At 36.2% G+C, this 21,491-nt stretch overlaps 1 protein-coding gene across 1 annotated transcript in view; it reads right to left on the bottom strand.

Annotated features, from left to right (window-relative positions):
* Positions 1–21,491, bottom strand: part of LOC134653446 (uncharacterized protein CG43867) — a 447,433-nt gene that overhangs the window by 99,847 nt on the left and 326,095 nt on the right. Inside the window, exon 5 of the mRNA XM_063508812.1 lies at positions 20,771–20,809. Within this exon, the coding sequence (XP_063364882.1) occupies positions 20,771–20,809 (39 nt within the window). The remainder of the gene's footprint in view (positions 1–20,770; positions 20,810–21,491) is intronic.

Raw genomic sequence — 21,491 nt, 5'->3', positions numbered from 1 at the left:
ACGCAAATAACAACAACAACAAGAACTACAACTTTTAACAAGGTATTCCACACAGATTCGCCGTTTATTTACCAACATTCTAATAAATCCTAGGTAAAACTCCCGAGGAAAATAACAAGTGAGTTGGTGAGGTATTAAATTTTTCAGGGAAATAGAATTTTCACTTCAACTCGCAGTGAACTCGATTTATTAAGCCAATGAGTGGATTCCCCGCCTCCGGCTGTTTCAAGTTCCTTACAATAATGCTTTATTCCGAAATGGATATTTTCATGTAGGAACAATTTTCGGGAAATTTAAGTAGAGACTTTAAGCTAAGAGCGTTTTCACATTGTTCGATCCGATATCGATATCGGATGTCGGATGACTCTTAGAGAAAGAAAACTGCTTGGGTGCCTCCTGACATGGCAGGGCATTGTCCACAGAACATATTAAATAGGTTAGAATGGCTATCGCGCGCAGTTAGTATCGGAACCGGTGTCGCCGCTCGTTCCTCTCCACATTTACTAACACTCACGCAACGGTAGTAAAATAAAAACTTGTGTGCGTGGTGAATGGATACGCCTCCTTTAGACAGATTTGATGTCTGGCTTCTTAATCTGAAGGTTATTGTGGCACAAAAGGCATGTTTACTTCGTTTTTCGGTCAGCGCGGGCGAGTAGCATGCGAGCGTTTGCTCAAAACCGGCGGCGACACGTACCCTGCTCGCATCGCCATTCTAACTTGTTCTGTGGCATTGTCCTTTTATTTTTAAACTAACCCCTTTTCTAAAATAAACATAAAAATCACATTTTAAATTTTGCTTCTTATTTTCGTATCCTACATTCGATATCGTATCGGATAATATGAAAACGCTCTATGATGACTCTGCATCGACTTTATCGTGACAATTTTTCATATAATATTTAATGTTTATAGTGACAATTACACACTTTGTCATCGGAAAGTCTATGCAGAGTTAGCTTGGTTCGACTCTAACCATAGGGTGTTTGGATCACGGTTATTATTAAAAGGTAACGAAGTAATGAAGGTAAATTAGTTTATTTACATTATTCGCAATTCTTATTGAATAATGTAAAAATGCGAATAATAATGCGAATTCTTATTCTTGTACTACTACTATTGAATTAAATACATCAAAAACAAGTGGTCGATGATAGGCGACAAATGCACATTCACATCCAATATCGATAAGAAACAATGTATGCATGATTGATGCCTGACGGGGCGCGTCAGCTACAGATCCACCAACATGTTGTACACTACAGACAAGGAAAAATATATTCTATCCCTTTGTAATAAGCATGTATATAAATCCCAAATAATATGGTCGAGTTTTCGGCGCGAAACAATTGAGGAACGGATTGTCTCTCCAGTGATGTGGAAACGTTCAATATGTGTCTAAGCCACGGTTGAACGAAATGAAAGGGATTTTTGGAAAACACTGTTATTGGAACTAGCACAAACAAATAGAATGTACCTACATGAACATTCCCTCCCGACTCTATACAGCCAGAAATTACACTTCACTGACCTTAATTTTTAACACTAACTTAATAGAGCCAGTAACGCTTAATACCCTCTAGTTAAAAATAGGACCAGGATAATACTGGCCTTTTTTTTCGGGATGTATTATATAAAAATTTATGGATTGTAATGTTATGTTGGTTATGGTATGATTCGCGAACATATGAGCTGAAATGTAACTGCAAGACAAAGAGCTTCTCCGGAGATCTCCATCACAACGACCTATCATCCTCGTCAACGCCATGCCATATTAACTACCCTTTCAACGTATTCCAACTAAATAAGAGTCGTAACAGAAACAATAACGCAAAACGAAGCTTAGCACATCACACACAGTTGACAGAATGAAAAGAGTTTCGTAAAAAAAAAACGCATTCAACCGCCAATCAACAGAATGGGTGCAATCCATCACTGTGTCGGGAAAATTCCCATTTCCATGGGAAGTTCCATCTATTTCTGAAACTGGGAGCAATTAAAATAACTTCTGTGATGGTTCATTTATCATCTCCGCTGACGTCTGATGGCTTGTTATTGAATCTAAGATTATGTCTTTAGGGGAAGATGTAAACAAGACTTTGAAACAAATAGAAAATGTAATGACGTGATAAAAGATAATTGTTTCCGGTGTTCCTCATTCAACAACAACGACCAATTAAACATGTTCTTAGACGCAAGAACCTATTCGTGTTTCTGCTAAAAGCAATCTTATAATCCATCCTTAAAAATGTGTCATTTAAATGAATGACTATTTTTTCGACAGAAAGTTCGAATTTTATTGACAGATTTCTGTTGGTGGGATTCTTTTTCCTAAATTACATCCAATTATGATATGGACAGGGTTTAATTCTACATTAAAAACTGTTATTCATATATTGTACTTTGTACAGTGGGCCAAGAATGTGGTCTACCAGTTTTGACAAAAGTTTCTGCGACATCTAACGATCGCTAAGGTTGACTTTTCTAACGGAGTTTAAAGTAAATCGACCTTGTTGTCTCATGACGTTTAAACGAACCTCAACCGTAGGGTGGTAGACCACTTTCTTGGCCCACTGTACAATGATTGTTCAGTTCAACATCGAAATAAACAGAAGCTTACGATACCCGGGTATACGGATTGAAATCACGTTATTACGCAAACACGCTAACGGCGGCTAAGTCTGCCAAACGCACAAAGTTTTCCTGTTAAGTCGTTCACCAGGACGATTGCCATCCCGTTGGCTTTGCCATCTGGATTGTTCTGGATTAACGTTTTAGTACTACACCTGCCAAGTATGTTGGCTATAGATTTTTAGTAAAAACATGAGTTTTGCTCGAAAACATTGAAATATATAGATGGCGCAAATAATTGAATAACTTTTTTTTTATTTGGTGAAAAATTGTTAAGAAACATAGGCACTCTTGGAAGTCAATGGGAGATACTTAAAGAGGCAAGAAACTTCCTATGAGTAGGAACACAGCTCATACAATCGAAGGAAATAAGTTTGATGATGCTGACAACTTGTTATTTCCTTAGTCACTGACTCTGATACGCCCCTTATGTCCTATTGATTCAAATCCACCTTGTTACTGAATTTTTTATTTTATTTTTTATTTTATTTTAGTACATGGAAAACCAACAGCGCTACATATATCCAGAAATTACAATAGAATCACAGAGCCAATTATAGGTTCTCACTTATAGAAATACAATAAATTATAAAAAGTTTTTGCCCAACTTAGTTACACATACAAGTTCACAAAGCATAAGAACAGATGATCTATATGTATATGATCTATGTTTACAAAAATAAGTAAAGAGAAGAAAAAAGAAAAAAACCTTTTGCGAGTAATACACATTCAATAATGCACCGAGCCCTGACCTGCGCCAGAATTATTGTCACCCATGAAGTATCTAGTTAATTTATTTTTTATTACTGGTATGCTATCACTATATATGTCAATATCACAATTTATAAGAACTTTATTTAAACTCATGCCTGCCCTGCATATGAAACTGTTTTTTCTATATCTAGTAGCAGCTTGGTAATTACTACTAATGCCGAAAATGCCTAAGCCTCCTTGACGGAACATTAAAAAATATCTTATTAAGCAAATTTGGACAATCTACATTACCTTTTATCTTTTATCTTTTGAATGATTTAAATCAAACTGGCTATCCATGAGTTGAGAGAGAATGTGGTGTCTGTCGACCAGAGGTGGTGACCTCCAACTCTTCTGTATCCATTAAGCCAGTGCTCGAACTGTACACTACGTACTGACTATTTTGGAAACAACTCTGGCTATCATTGTACTAAAATGTAAGTTACTCTCATAATAAAATCCAACTTTACAAAGAAAACATATAAATGTAGAATAACATTACTACATTTTAAGTAAAATGCAGCCAGCAATTTCAGCTAACCGAGGCTTGAGAGAGCTTAATCTAGAAGTTACCGGCGGCCATACGTTAGCGTAACGATCCCTGAAGCCGAGTTCCCGTAGTTTTAACGGCCGCTTTCATCGACTTTAAACGTCGATTTAAGACTGCAACCGTGAAACGAGCCACGGGGCCGTTTGCTTTTAATAGTTTTTTTTCTTTAAATACACTGTGTTACTCAAGAGTTATGTTAGTCAAAAGAAAATCAAACCATAGGTATTTCTCTCTTTCTCATATGCAGTGTCGCATTCAGTACGGATCAACCGAGGGCCAATGATCCTAAGTAATCCTCGTGGCCCCATACTTTGGTAGCCATCACATGCCCAGTTTCAGGTATTAGCTGCTTAAGGGCTCTTAGAAATAATCAAGTGACAAAAGTTAGGTGAGTACGGTTCAAGAACCAATTTTGACTAAAAAAAAAACATACATGCATGAACATACATGGTAAAATCAATAAATAGCTCTTAAGGTCTCTGCCCACTACACCGTATCATACCATGACCGTAGTAGGAACGTATCAGGCACGGAATGTAACGCGATACGGACTACTATGCCCACTACAACGTATCCACACACCTTTATTGCCCGTAGTATCAGCATATCATCCCCATAGCATCCGCCTATAATCCCCGTAGTATCCGCGTTTCATCCCCTTAGTACCCGGGTTTTATTCGCGAGAGCCAGTCTCGTCAGAAAGAGCGAGCGAATAGATATCATACTGGCAAGAGCGAGCAACAGATACGGCACCGCGTTTATAACGGGCTTAAAACGGTCACCATACGCGGTCATAACCCGTATGCTCACCGTTTCGCCGCCTGCACGCACCGTTCCGTGCCGTGCACGGAGCGTTTCGGCACCGGCAAAATATCCTCGCCGACAATTTTTGACGGTCCGTGCATGGCACGCTACGCTACGGGGATGGTCGGTGACGGAACGGGCTAGTGGGCAGATAGTCTCATACTTTTTAATACAAAGATATTTTTCTCAAAAATGGACGGCAAAGTCGACGTTGCCGGTTAAAAAATAGGTCGCGAAGTGCGTAGTTTATGGTCATTCAAAAAATTAAAAAGTTAAAAACATTGCAGTCTCGATTTCGGGACTGCAATGTCGCATACAAATTCCATTATTTAACGAGTTCCAAACTTTTTAAAACTTCAAATGGCCATATCAAATGAAGGCATAGGTCCCTTAAACAGCCAAACAGATGATCAGCACTTATTATTATAAAGCCTATAACAGACTATCGCACCGCACCGCGACCTTGGAGCGTCGCACCCATAAGTGAGAGCGAGAAACAGATATCTCTTTCTCGCTCTCACTTATGGGTGCGACGCTCCAAGGTCGCGGTGCGGTGCGATAGTCTGTTACAGGCTTAATGTTGGTACCGCGACTATTTAGGTGTCTCAAATAGGTTGGCGTATTTTCAGCAGAAAAATACACTTCTTTGCTTTTTAAAGGCGGCAAGCAAATTTTTTTAATGGTTGTATTTTTTTCTGTGAAAATTAATGGAAAATTAGAACGTTGCTTCTGTAAGTTCTGTAAAATATTTCTATTTCTTGCACCATTTTTGAGAAAAGCACTATATATGACTCGGCTGGAAGGCTACTTGCTGGCTTCGGATTCAATTAAACGGAGTCCCAAGGTCGTCCGTTTAAAACGAATCCTCAGCCTGCAAGTAGCTACTTCCGAACCTCGACAATAATGTACTATTTTTTGCCGGACACGTTCATAGCACGGTCATGGTATGATACGGTGTAGTGGGCAGAGACCTTTAAGACCCCCTAACCCTATGATTGGACTTCGTTTGACCTATGCAAACAGCGACATCCTGTATAAATATTGATAACCATGTTGTGTCTTAATCTGTCATTTCGATTTATGTAGTTATTTGTAAGAAAGTGATAAATCATAAAATTACTAATTGAGGCTTATTCATAGAGAAACCTATACCTACCATCTACCATGCAATGTAGAGCAATAGTTATTTGTACAACAAGAGATCAAAGTTTGATATTTCTTCGAGTGCTTATTTTGAGTCCCGTGCAAGCGAAAGATTCTATACTAGATTCACGAGCGTAGTGAGTGAATCTAATTTAGAATGTTGAGCGTAGTAAGGGACTCAAAAGCGCACGAGATGTAAATAACTTTGATCTCATGTAGTTCACAAAACTTTTCACCTCAGCAGTGAGAACAATTTTCTCTAATTGTTCTCACTGCTGAGGTGAAAAGTTGGTTGGTTGGTGAAGTTGGTGTTGGTGGCCGAAAAATGTATTCCTTCTTCATCACTTACCTCTATTCACTCATGTTTTCTTAAGATATACCAACAATTAAGTTTTCACCTCAGCAGCTCGAACAAGGGTACTTTGCTACTTAAAAACAGTGAACAAAATCACATTTTGCTCACTGAGTGAGACAAAATGAGCAAAATGCAATTTTGCTCACTCAGATTTTGCTCACTGTTTTTAAGTAGCAAAGTACCCTTGTTCGAGCTGCTGACGTGAAAACTTAATTGTCATAGCTTCAGTGGTAACTTGACTCGGTAGAGTTAAGACTGCGTTTAGGCCGTTTTGGAAAACTAGTTCCACGCACAACGTGAGTCTGTGTCTGTTTCAATTAGTGCTAACGTGTTTGTTGAGTGAGTTTCTTAATTGTTACCGTAATGTTGAGTTTGTTTAGGGTGGATGTTAACCAACTCTCAGTAAGTAACAGGTAAAACGAAAGGACTGTCTAAATTTGAATTAAAAAAAAACCATATACTTACAACACACGAACCAATGTAAACAAACAAGACTTACGAACCAATACGTGCTTGCAATTAAAGTGAGATACTTCTAAGAAAAAAAACTGTAAATGTGCTTACTGTCAATGTAATTTTTAACTTTTTTTTCAGTACTAGCTGTAGACATATTGTATTTTTATTTTATTTTGTATGTAGGTAAAATAAAAACCTAAAAGAAGTTTCCTCGAAGTAAACGGTATTGAAAAAGGTTGTCGATGTACATATAACTAAACGCAAAGAGAACAAAACAATATCTTTCGCATGAGAATCATTGTTAAAAACCAGAGACAAAAGGAATTGCCCGTCTACCACAGACAGACAAAAGAGCATCATACCTATCCAAAGAGATAAAACGCACGACGTAAAAAGTAATTTGAACGTTCTGAAAGAGCGCTGTCATTTGCCGCCAGTGTTTAAAAATGGCGCCAGAGGTAGAACTGTCCAGATTTTTTATTTGAAATCGAGCATAAGTTCTAGTGAACTATTTTGGGTGAATATGAATAAAAATTTTTTGAACTCTGTTTGAACGAACGAAATTTTGTGTGATGTAATTAATGGACGACCCCCGATTTTTTTATACGTAACGTAAAAAAAAGCCATGTTAGACAAACGTCAGTCCATACAGTGTGTATGACCATTGCTCATAGAGTTTCGACAGAGGAGAACGCCTGTTAATGGCTACTTCTTAAAGTTGGGTGGTTTTCTGGCATTTGTTTTATTATTCATATCGATCTCTAAGCTAATGACGCATAATAAACGTCATTAAAAAGCACAACAAAATGGATCCATGTACATTATGTATGAAACCTCGGCATCCGGACGGCGAAACTGACTGTGCGTTTCTTTTTGATCCCCCCTGCGGTCTTTTTACCGCGACAATTTATTCAGTGGACATCTCCGCTTTTTGCCTGTGCTTAAATAATTGTTCAGGGCTTTGTTTGACTTTTTCACTAAAGGCGAAGTTGCTAATGAAAATGTTGGTATACTGTTGTTGACGTTGAATTGTATAAAATGTTAAGGAATATTCGAAAACAAAATCGTCCATGTGTTCTAGGCTATATTATAACTAGATAAGGATACCATAGGCATTGTATAAGTGGGCACGTGCCTTAGCCTCTCTAGCGACAAGAAAATTTAATCAATGGTATTTGAAAATAAAATTGAATTTAGAGTCTGTGCGGAAAGAGAAGAGTCGTAGAATGTATAACCTTTTCGACCCCGTGTCAAACACAAAAACTGTCACTCATACGCCACGACACCGAAGTGTCAAAACAGTTTGACTTACGTCTATGTTGCTCTGTGGTCTGTCCGACGGACCTACGGTGCGGATATATTCGTAATTGGCGAAATAATACAAAAGCAACTCTGCTCCATTTAATAATCAAAACTAATTTTAGGACGACGGGACGCTAGGCTAGAGGTTAACAGTTAAAAAGCATAGTCATAATTCGTTTATGCTACTGCTAAAGTTGCGTCGAAATATGAACAAAATTACATGAACGTTAAAAATGGCGACGGAAGCTGTTATTTCATAAAGAACTGTCTAATTTTACATGTCAGATGGTTTAGTGTAAACGGCCTAATTATGTAATCGTAAATAGGTACGCTAAATGTAGACTGCAGCTGTGGATATTCAAAATAATTAAGTCCTTCGCCTTAAGTAATCGCCCACGTCTTTGTTTTGCTCATTGCTTTAAGTGTCGCTGTGCATTCGTTTCCACGATGCGTTAGCCGCGGATATATGACTCTTGTTTTAGACTAATTTATGAAGATGTCGGGAAATAACACAACATTCATTTAAGCAAAATTGTCAGTAGGTGCTGGGTGTAATTTTAGAAATGGAATTATTAAGAAACTTTATCCAAGTGTCCTTAAAATTTGATTCTTGCCGGCTTGGTTATTTGCGGCATTTAAGTAAGCACTTTATATTCATAACCTTAAAATAGGGTCGTGTCTTATTAAAAGGCCAGTAACCTGTAAGTGACGTTTGTTTCTTTTCCTAACAGCTATATTTGTTAGAAAGAGAGGCAAATAGCGAAAAGGGAATTTATACGTCTTTTAAAACGCGACTCAGGTTTATATACGACAGGAAAAAAGTAAAAGAGTCCTAATTAACTAGTGGTATTACTGCATGTTTACGCAATTAAATAAAATTCTAATATACTTGGTCAACCAGATCTTGACAGTAGAGAAAGGCGGCAAATTTGAAAAATGTAGGCGCGAAGGGATATCGTCCCATAGACAATTTGAATTTTGCGCCTTTTTTTACTGACAAGATTTGGTTGACCTGCTATATTTCATAAACAAGTCTGCGCACACCTAGTCTCAAGTAATAAACATAAGTAAACGCAGTTTTTTCTCACAAAATTTCAAACTAGGTCATTCAAAAACCACAAGGCAACGCATTTCCCTCTTCCCAGGCGTTTTCCCCGTAAGAAAACACGCGCGTTACATATATTTTTCACGCGATTCCGAACATTAATTCCGCGTTAACTTACGCGTTATAAAGTGGGGCGCGCAGGTGGCAGCCGGAGTGGCCAGTTTCAAACTTCGCGATTTACGATTGAATAATACGTGGGTTTCGTCAATAGTGGTTTAGGGGAAAACGTCCCTTAAGTAGGAAGTTTGGTTGCAAAAAATATATGCTCCTTGATCGTCCATTGAATATTCCTAAAATAAGCTACAGCCATTTTACGTATTACGATGAAAATAGTCATGTTTTAACTTTAACAAGATTTTGTACGATTACTTATAAACAAATATGATGTAATGAAATATTTGAAACGGGTCACTCGTGTAATATTATTTCAAATTGACTCTAAAATTATGTAAGTTTCCCGATTAAATACCTATCTCAATAACAAATGTAAGCTTCACGGGAGCTTTATATTTGAAGTTTGCAAACTTCGACAATTCAGTTATAGCATATACTCGTAGTTTGTCAAAAGGATTATCTCATTTCAAACATAGACAGAGAGAATCATACTATCTTTGTCTTACACTAGTAGGTACTAGCACCCAAAAGAAAAGGATGAGTATAGTTTTTTTTGTTTTTATTTACTAACAAATTTGGTTTGACCAGCTATATATCATAACGCAGATCAATTGTACTCAACTTTTAACCAAATAACGCATCAGACCAATGGCACTTACCCAACTTATAACTAAATGAATGTGTCTTGACAGTCCCAAATAACTATGCATCCTACCATTACCGTCAATGGCGTGCTCCATTTGTCACCCCCGCCCCTGACGTGTACGCACTTTCTTGCCCTAATCTGGCAGTTTGGTAAAAAACGCCCAACACCAATTTGTCATCCATCGGTACTGGCTGTTGACATGATTTGACTTGAGTTAATAGAACGCCTGAGATATTGTTGTTGACAACATTATTGATGAAGCAGCGGTTACGGTTGTTATACAGTGTGTGGCGTACAACACGGGTGAATAATTAAAACGTAGATTCTACTCCTCAAACAATAAAACTTTTGTTCAACAACTTTTTGAAATTATGTAGTCTTAAAATTGTCCCTTTTTCAAATAAACTAAATAATATTTTCAATGTACTTTAAATTCCGTCTAATTGACATTGCCCGTCAGTCTTGTCACCGTACAGGCATAATCAATTTCGTAATACATTGCGTGTTCGAATAAATTTTAAAGTGTTTTAAAATACAAACCACAGGTTATTTTTAAAAGTCGTTGAACAAACATTGTCTAGTTTGAGGAGTAGAATCTACGTTTTAATTTTTCGCCCGTGTTGTAGGCCACACACTGTAGATCTCGTTACAGTAACAATTAAATAGAATGTAATCGTGGATTTCGTTAGATTAGGTAAGTGCGAATAAGTAAACTATAATATTTATGGGTCAGAGGAATGATTAGTTTTTGGGTACATTTACGTACGTGTCAATACATGTATTTACTTAATTGTATAAAGGACGGCCTAATCTTTGAAAGCCAGTACTCTCTAAAAACAGCGTTAATATTTAACAGCATTAAAAGCGTCCCACGAAACATCATAAAGCATTTGGAAATATGTTAAAAATAAAAAAGTCACAAACTCCGAACAAAAGAAGTAAATACATAATGCAAAAAAAACGCAAAACGAGCGCAAAGTTTGACCCAGTTCGGCTAATTCGTTCGGGTTTTACGGTGAAAAATTACGCACGTTTAAGCCACACTGTATCTTTTAATATAGTAAAGCGGGGTAATACAATTGCAGTGTTTTATTAAATATTGCAGGGAGAGTGGTTAAAAAGAAGATAAGTATGTTATGATCATGGAATTTATAAAGTTTCAGTTTAAACTACTTACTTTAAAACATTTTAACATTATATTTTGGATAAGAACGTATAACTGATTTAACTGTTCATGTGGTTAAGTACTTTTGTAACAATTTATCACACTAGCTTTTGCCCGCGACTTTGTCTGCGTGGAATAAGTAATTTGGCTACCTTACTTTTTAAACAAATCTGCTTTTTATTCATCCTTTTTTCATCCCCAAATGTAAGTATCCACTTTACAAAGTTCCACCCCATTTTTTACACCCTTAAGGGATGATTCCGAGAATAAAAACTTTTTTATATTCTTCCCCACAGCTCAAACTATCCACATACCAAGTTTCGTCGAAATCGGTTCAGCGGTTATTGATTCCCCATACAAATTTCCACCCCCCCTTTTCACCCCCTTGAGGGGTGAGTTCTGGAATAAAAAGTATCCTATGTCCTTTCCCGAAACTCAAAATGTCTGTATACCCAACTAAATCGGTTCAGCGGTTTAAGCGTGAAGAGGTAACAGACAGACACACTTTCGCATTTATAATATTAGTATGGATTATTTAAACACGAAATAGTAGGCTACCTACAATCAGTGCCTATTCCATAGTTCAATTTATAATAAATTGGTTAATTTTCACACTCGACATCGACATCGACCGCACGAACAATTTATCTAATTTGTAGACTCACTTAGTTAAGCCACCTGCTGTCATCTTCTTATCTAACTTTTAGGATTATCAAAACTTCAGGTTACGCAATCTAAGTTTAGGGAAACTTTAGTAACGCAATGACGTAAATAAAATTAGTCTTACCACAATTTTATAATTCTCTTTATGAACCCACGTAGACTAAAATTATTCGTATTCTCACTGTAGACACACTTTAATACTTTGCGCTGAAATTATGAAACAGTGATTATGGTCATACTTGGAATAAATTATATAGGTACTATAATTTTTTCTCCTCCCCAACTCTCACTTGTAGAAAATGTAGAATCTATAGATGAATGTATATATAGTCAGCATCAGAAGTGGCTAAGCAGGGGAGGTTTTCAAAATTACCTTGACACGCTCTTATTCTCTTAACAAAAAATTCCATATCGTAATTTTTTTAAATGGCTCAATAAGTTCGCCCCTTATAAACAATGAGCTACTTCCAGAGCATGAGCATCATAGACGCAATCTGTATCCTAATGAATTAGCGTAATTACTAATTAACTAGCCAGCACTAATCAGTAATCACTAATCAAGTAATCACTGATTCACGAGTCGGATCATACAATCGCGTGGCAAGCGACGCCCCGTTTCCCTAATCGCGTCCAACATTCATTCATTAGTGAAGTTTACTGCATTTTAGTATTAGTTAACATTATATCATTTATAAACAGCGGCAAGGCATTCGATTTTTGCTAATTAAATAAAACAGTCGCTTTATATTGACAAACAACACATATATCTTGTAAGCTCCAGTGTACGACAGCAATTTTACCCCTAATGGGGTAAAAATTAAGTTGAAATTTTTATACTTCTAAGCGGAGTCACAGGCGAATGCTTGTCTAATAAACAGATAAGGAAGCTTGAAACAGTGACAGTCACTCTAAACACATAGTCAAAGCGAATAACGAATGGATATACTGCATTACAGAAAATAGAAGGGAATTTGAAAGCTCAAAACGGGTTTTATTTCGAGGACTTCATAATAAAACGCGAAATCGAAACTTACTCCAAAAACCTCATATCTTTACTAGACGGTGGTCTGATTTAAAAACTTAACCAGCACAACATAACGTTGCCTTTTCGTTGCAATTATTAGTAGAGTAGGATTTTGGTATGGCGAATACGGCGGAAATCTTAATTTAGCGCCTGAAAATGTTAAGTAGTGTTTTTTGTGAAGATTTGCGTGGCGGCTTTGAATGGACTGGAGGTTCTGAAGTTCGTTGAGGATTATATTTAAATCACATTATAAAAGAAAAAAAGCCATTAAACTTGTTTATAGAGCAAATACCTAAGCCAAAAAGGGAGATTAGGAGATTTCTGATATACAATCTCATTGCGCTTCAAATGTTACATAGGGCCTATCGTAACGCGCTTCACGGTACCTTTTCAGAGTTGCATGGTGTTTTACTTGTAAAAAGATTAAAAAGTATAAAAGGTGATTATATGATTTTAACATTACAATGTCGGATTCGGAGCGCAAATTAAGTCAAAATCAAAACGGTGTATGTTTTGATTTTGACTTAATTTGCGCTTTGCGTCGATTACGGTACGATACTGCAACTTAATAATGCTTACCTAATGCTTGTGTGAATAGACAGGGGATCCCTGTATTTACCTCGGCAAAGTAGCAGGTGTGATGATCAGTCTTCTACGTATATGGCTTCAGTTAATTTACAAGAAATGCCAGAGCGAATGATTGAAAAGCCTTGTGGAGAGAATTCGGTTTTGGAAAGCCGACCAATTCCCTACGAAATACCACAAGTATACCTAATCTAGAATGACATATTGGAAATATAATAGGTAACTAGAGTGGTGGCACGCAATGCCTACACGCATGCTACCAGAATATTGGATTAAAAATCCCTTTCCAAAAAATCTATCCCCAAAACTATTCTGTTTTGTATTCAGTGCAGTACCTTAACTGGTTTTATTTCATTTCGGCCGCGGTCGACCAGCATTGTATGGGTCACTGTTTTCCGATTTTTACTAATGTCTTTGTTGGAGGGCGATTGATTTAGTTAGGTGTATTGTATTTTTTTGCGAAAACAGCCATATTTTCTGTTTTTAGGATAGTTAATAATCTGTTACCAAAAGGTAAAGCAGGTGAACTAGTTAAAAAAAATCTAAAATCTCTAAACGGAATTCGACATCACCTTGGACCTAGACTTTAGAATGATGACACATGATTAAACTAACTTGATCTAAGTTGTTATTAATATGTTAAACAAAAAAACTTAATTATTTTGTCCTAAAACAAAGAAAACAGTTTTAACACAATAAACCGAATTTCCTCCGTAACTGTACCAATATCCTCCAACTCCTTATATCTGCATTGGATCAAAGCCAATAAAGTACTTATTTAAAAGATCCATTTTTCCCCAGCCCACCCCCGTATATTTCTGTTAAGATTATTTGAAATCAAGCCAATCATGAACATCAAAGGGGAGGATGGGGCCTTGAGGAAATCAGCTTCGTTAAAAATTTATTTCAGCTGTTGCCATCTCGGATCTGTTCCCCGTTTAGTGTAGGCCCTGGGGAACTGATAAGTACTTCACCAATCATAGCTTATGTTATAAGTAGGTATGATCCCACCAAAAAGTCCAAAAACATTTCATGTAAAGTGTTAGGTACAGTCAGCGTCAATAATAGCGGATGTAACAACGCTCCAAAAGTATCTGCCATCCTGGAATTATTTTTCATATAGGGGACATACCAGAGTTACACCGTGTTCTAACTGGTTTGTTCCTGGTTCGTCGTATTCCTGTTTCGTCGTATTCCTGTTTCGTCGGATTCCTGATTCGTCGAAATGTGCTAAAAATGCTAAAAAAAGTACTATCACTGGTGATTACATTAAATCTTCATATTTAGGTAGTAAATACTGGTTTACTGCACGACATATTTAATTATATGTATATAATTCCGACGAAACAAGAATACGACGAATCAGGAATCCGACGAAACAGGAATACGACGAAACAGGAATACGACGAACCAGGAACAAACCTTCTAACTGGATCTGTCACAGTTTATTTGCACTACATAGGTACATATCATCATCATCATAACTTAAGAGCTTTGCTCTTGTCGGTGGAGTAATTGCCAATCATTTCTTTCTTGTGTCAGTCTTTTAAAATTAAAAGACATACTTACATATATATATAGGGTCTTATATATTTTTGAAAAGCTATTAAAGAGGCTTATTTTGAGGCGTAATAGTCTGATCCGTAACTTTACTTCCATACCACCATACATAATACATTTCTACATTTCAATCCACAGTTCACCCCTAGATAAAGGAGTAGGTATTATAAAGCTTCATATATCTCATGATTGCGGTCGTTCTACTATGATAATACGTCAGACTTGATACCAGACTTTACTAATGCGATTCTCATGCCAAACAGTTCAATATAGCGATATCAAAATCATAAAGGGTGTTATAGCAACGCTGCAAAAGCATTGTTTTATGCTTTATAACATCATAAATCGTATAATAAACGACCGACTGTAAAAAGCTCGTAAACTAGGCACCGAAGAAAAAGTCCACTTACGAATCACGTTTTCAAGTTCTTTTGGGTCTATTTATAAATTGCTAATTTCACATTGCTTCATTACTTAAAATGTATAAAACTACAATTGTATAAAAATCAAGGAGAAAATAAACAAATTTCATAAAAATTTTGAACAGCTTATAATTCATATATGTAATTAAAAAATAAAATCAAACGCCCCTTCGTTTTCGTCATAGCTAAGTTAATGTTTATAAAATTGTGTAAAAATGTTTTCCATAACGTTAATATCCATAGAGGAAAATAGGGACTACGTTTGTACGGAGAAGCGATCATTCACTATCGTCTTAAGGACATTACATCAGTTACATATATTATGACGTCAATAACGTCTTTGGCATTATACCAAATATTTATCCAACGTCCTTGCAATGTTTATTATGTTATCATATCGAGGTCAAAGCTTGTAACTCATGTGTGCTCTAGGATAACAGTGTCCGCTGACACAAAATACCGCGTTGATATTAGTGTTACAGTTGTGTCTAAATAATAGATATAGTAGATATTAATGTCAGGTGTATCAAGAAAAACGTCCTTCTTCGTAAGTATTTTATTAGTTAAATGTTATATGCATTGGTTTATTTTATATGTATGCTTTCGGTATTTCAAATTCACAAAAGCACAACTGTTACATTCTCAGAAATCAGTCTGTCTTCATCTCTTATTTTTAAAGCGTACAGAAATTATACCGAAGGTTCAGAAATATCGAGAAGAAATCTAATTACAATAACATCGATATAACAATGTTTTCGTTCAATCTAGACGATGTTCGCGCACCGTAGAATACATCAAAATGTCCGCTACTGCCGGTATAACACAGTAATCGTTGTGGGCATCTGCTCCGAGAACAGTAAACAAAATTATAGAAGGTAAATTTTGTAAGAAATTAGTAGGTGATATTAGAATGGGTATTGGATTGGGTAAGTGAGATATTGGGGCAACAGAAACACTTGCAGGGAATTCTCATACTGTTCCTCTTGCCTCAAGCAAAATTAACTATTGTTCCACAGGAGGCACAATTAATGTATTTGTACATTTTGTACACCGCGTCTTGCCTTGTCTGATTTAATCTAAAGTGCTGAAAAGTTGAATACCTACACTTTACAATCCGCATGTATCTCGTTCTTTCCAAGTCAAAATTAGGCTAGGTAATACAAAACCAATGTCAATGGTGGCCCTGTCCTGCTATGTTGTCAGTCTCTAAGTTTATAAGGTGGAACTGCGACCAGTCGCAGGCGAGGCGTGTTTGGCTCACGACATGGCATTATGGGTCAGCCCGAATGGTCCAGCAGCAAACTTTCTGATTCCGCGCTGTGATTCTCAGCTGTTTTGTGATAAATCATCATTCGGAGTTTTAAATAAAATTGAAATTAAAACCCGTCCTACATTTTTTTTTGTTTTAACTAAAAACCTGTCTTCTGTGTTTTCTCAACTGCGTGCTCGCCGCAATATTCTCATTTTTCACCCGCATGATATGAAGCTTCTTTTGGTTTTCGTTTAAACGGAGCATTTTCACAATGTTTCAAAATATCGCACCTACAGACTTTGAATCAGTTGAGAAAATGATAACGATACGATACTTAGGGTATGACCTTTCAAAAACTAAACTAGTACTTTTTTAATTACTTAACCGTTTTCTTTTATCTTGTGTTTAGGGTTTGATCACATCTCAGAAAGAAAGAAAAGAAAACGGAGACTGGTCCAGACTTTATCCATGGAAAGGATTCAATACTTTGTTATGTATATTAAAAGTAGTTGGACAAAGCGCCGAGTCACAAGTAATTTTTCACTTCACTAACTCGGAAAAAGTTTGTTCTTTTTTATATCACTCGCTTGCGCGCAAATAGTTATTTTCCATACAAGTGCGAAAAAGAGGAAATTTGAAACGAGTGGCGTTAAATTAAAACACGACCGAAGGGAGTGTTTTAAATCGACACGAGTTGCACGTGTATCGAACAACGTTTTACAGTACATATGACACTTTAAAGTTTCGACATACGCACGAAAAGTGCTATTTTACGCACTAGTGCGGAAATATAGCCCCATATGTACTGTAAAAATCATTTTAACATCCTTGGTGTGAAATATAATGTGAAAATCAAATTTAAAATACCATCATATTGTAAGTACCTAATTATTGCACTGACAATATACTCTCTACTTACCTAATATTAGATTAGAAGTATACTAATTTAATTTAGTCATCATCAAATCTCTCTCTTCCTTCCTTGCCGTATCCGAAAATGGAGACTCCATCAACAATTCTTATCCGGATTATGAAATGCCCTAATGTGGCTCGCAAAACCAAACTTTGTCTTGAAGATAAGTACTGAAATAAATCGGAAGACGTCTTAATTATGGTGTGTTACGATTGATAATTTTATAAGTGATTGTGTCTAATTTCTTTCCTGTTTGCGACATCTGCCAGCACGCCCGAAGGTTTAACATAAGCACTTGCTTCATGTTTATAGTCTGGGTACTGAAATAACTTTTAAAAAGCCGGAGCTTCTAAATGACACCATCTTGCATAAGGCAGGTATGCTTGGTTGGTATACAGCTGTTAACAACAGTGTCATAATACAATAAGCCAGTAATCTGGGGGGTTGACGCCCCGAGTGCACTAATACCGTCTGCTACTAACTCGGTTACCGGCACGGGCCTTTTGTCTAGCCGAGAAGATGTCAAATATATCGCTTGGCAAACAATTTGTATAAAAATATAAGGAAAAAAATTGGAAGAGTGACACATTTGGCCACTACGTTATCCAATTTAACCGCTATTAGACTGGGTATTTTTTATTTCAACCTTTCGCCAAATTTTGAGAGGTTAATATTTTAGTCATACTGAGCAACTTTAACTACGGGTGGACCTGGAAATTACATTAGCAAAATTTGGCTAAGGATTAAATAAAACCTTAGCAAAAGTTGCCATTTAACATTTTTAATACATTTTTACGTTATCTTTTATTTATACACACTGAATAAACTGTCAACAATCACGGCATAATAACCAGGTGATCCTGTGATAATTGATAATCGATACCCGTTTCATTTCAAGTGAAAAATATATTTTCCTGTAGCTATTTTCTCCACTTTACAACCACCACAATATTCTCATAACGATGTTTCATTTTGTCAATATCTGCCACAACAAAGTCTCGACTATGTCCTCATAATTAAACCGCTGCAGTCTGGTCACGACTGTTTTTTTTCCTCTGAATTTTCCACTGCCTTGGTCAAGGATAATCCAGGAAACGTAATGTAAACCTTTGTAGTTTAAATTAGGTGAAGCCAGTCTGTTGAACTAAAAGTGAGTTATTGGGGCAGAATTGGTTACGTCATACATTTATTATCTTACAACTCTGACTAAAAATTACCTTCGAAATAGCCGCCTGCCGTACTGTAGAAAAACCAGACCTGCCGCCCGCTCGTTGCAATAGATATAGATTTAGATTTATTTATTCTACAACATATGATTACAGTACAATTTACATTAATTTAAATTTATAAGAATTTATATTGTGCAAATATGCACAATATAGATATAAATATAAATATAAATATGAATATAAATATAAATATAGATATAAATATGGTTGACTGGTAGAGAATGCCATTTGGCATTAAGTCCGCCATTTGTACATTGTTGTATATATTTTGTGCAATAAAGTTTAAATAAATAAATAAATATGCAAACAATTTATTTTTTGAATGTTTCAGGGAGATGCGGTAGTTTTCATTTAGTTTAGTAGCTTACGTATTTATTGCACTGTTCATTCCCAAGCCAATGTCTCTTTCTGTTTAAATAACAAAAGTCATCACGCGATATTCCGTAAATTAATTAGGTACACTTTAGCAAATTGCCACATCTCGTAAATTGTAGAAGTACCAAAACTTCAGGTCCATTGGGTAGACAAATGCGCCTAGACGACCTAGATCCCGCACATTCATTACCTTGACAAAAGTCTAGCTCATCCTAAAAAATTGCTCGGACTAGAGCTAGCGCTGAGTGTATCTTGACTATAAGTTGCTTGCCTCCACTAAATATTCATATATTTGTTTAAATGGTAGGTAATAGCAATTAGTTAACAATCATTTGTTCATTTATTTATTAGGTCAAATACTGTGTACTACATACAGTTTATTAAATTTAGTATGAATCTAAACTGATCACGGGCGATCATTCGTTTTGAGACGATTGCCACGATGCTCTAAAAAATTGTAAGTTGTAACAGTAGTTCATGAACACAAAACCAGAAGAACTAAACTACTTAATGCGTAAGATAAATCCTTTTTAAAAGATTAGTGTTTTTAAATCCAAAAACAATCCTAAAGTAGGTTTTTATAAAGTTCACTAACAAAGTCTACATAAACTTGTATTAAACCCTTTTAGAGTGTCCAAAACGTGAAAACTTGTGGTATTTCCGAGACGTGCACCAACCGCGCTCACTTGGCATTCAGCGCGCAAACACCGATAGAAAATTTTCGCTCGCCGTGGAATAGGTCCCAGTCTGAAGACAAATAAACGGACACCGACGAGGTGTCCGCAAGGTACTTTAATTGATTGAATTTTTTAAGTATTGGTTAGTGTTGGACCGAGATTTGTTGAGGAATTCCTTAGTTGTGTGAGTGTGTTAAAACAGGTTAGATTAACCGGTGAAATAGTTTTGGAAGGTGAAACTTCATTTACTTTTATAGGTTTCTTCTGAATTTGTTAAAGAAGAAGAGATTGTTGAATTGGCTCTTGCTAATGAAATGATTCCAATGTAAGAGCAAAAAGAAGAGCAACACAAATTATAAAAAGATAATTAAGTCACCGGCTTGTTAAAATAACAGTAACTAATACAACCAAAAACCAAAAAGCCTAAGATACGGCTGAGCACAGGCTTTTGGTCAAGAAATGGGAAATATTTTCCTTTTATTCATAACTGTATGATAGTACTTACCTAACTTAAGGTCCATTTGTTGTTCAAGATTAGTTCATTATGTAAGACTGTTTGTTTCTCCTAGTACCTTGGTATAAGAAACACACAAAATACCTATATTTATCTCGATTCATCGTGTTCAGGTTAGAAAAAGCAAAGCAGATTTCGGTCACATGGACAAGACGTTTCGTTGAATTGCAGGCAATGACCTTTACGTCAGTATAGATTTGAAAAGTAGGCTCCACTTTTCCACTTATTCCGCTTTTTTTCAAAGTCTCAAAACACATATAAATACAAATTGCCGAAGCACTCACGCTCAAACCTAATAACATGGCGCTATTTTGAGTGTTTCACACTCTGTAATGCGTTTACACTCCTTCCTCACGTGTAAGGACTTAATAAAATAAGTGCGAGGTGGAAACGTGTTTAATTTGTTTTCGATAGTGCGGTGAAAGAGATTGTGAAGGAAATGTCCGGTAAATGGAATTTTAAGTTAGTTTAGTGAAAGAAATACCTAGGTATGAAGCGATGAGAAGTGCTCTAACGTCTGGGGAAGTCTTACCAAAACTGCTATACTCCATATATCCATGTCGGTAGGTACCTGAAACAACATCACTTTACATTAGTCTCATATTTTTGAAAAAGAAAGAACTATTTCTAGGGACTACCCTAGTAATATAAAAAAATACAGTGGTTTGGAAAGAGTCACTTTTTTATCGTATACATAACTAGCGACCCGCCCGCCCCTGTTCCTCTTGAATCACTCTATCTATTAAAAAAACCGCATTACAATCCGTTGCGTAGTTTTAAAGATCTAAGCATACATACAGACAGACAGACAGACAGCGGGAAGCGACTTTGTTTTATACTATGTAATGATTTGACTGGAAACCAAACAGTGCTAGTGACATTTTTAAATTAAATTTATAACATCGATAACACACATCTTGACAAAATGTTACGAGCAAAATGTGACATAAAAATGTAATTATACAAGAGTTTGCTAATTAATTCCCAGATTAATATTAATATCACTTTAGGTACATGTACGAGTAGATTCGTCCCCTCAAGGACCCCTAAAATTTCCAACGATGAATCATTCATAAAGCCATCTGGGATCTAAAGGTTTAAAATGTTGCTTTCGAGTGGCCCTCCTAACATATTAGATATGGATCTCTTTGAATAATTTAGGGATTTGTTGAGATTGAACGCAAAATTAATAAATGACTTTTAGGATATACGGAAAAATATTCGGTGTAAGTTAGGTCGAAAAATTATTTTAT

The sequence above is a fragment of the Cydia amplana genome, chromosome 13 (assembly GCF_948474715.1).
Source record: "Cydia amplana chromosome 13, ilCydAmpl1.1, whole genome shotgun sequence".
NCBI classification, from domain to species: domain Eukaryota; kingdom Metazoa; phylum Arthropoda; class Insecta; order Lepidoptera; family Tortricidae; genus Cydia; species Cydia amplana.
This window is presented reverse-complemented; position numbering and strand designations above follow the sequence as displayed.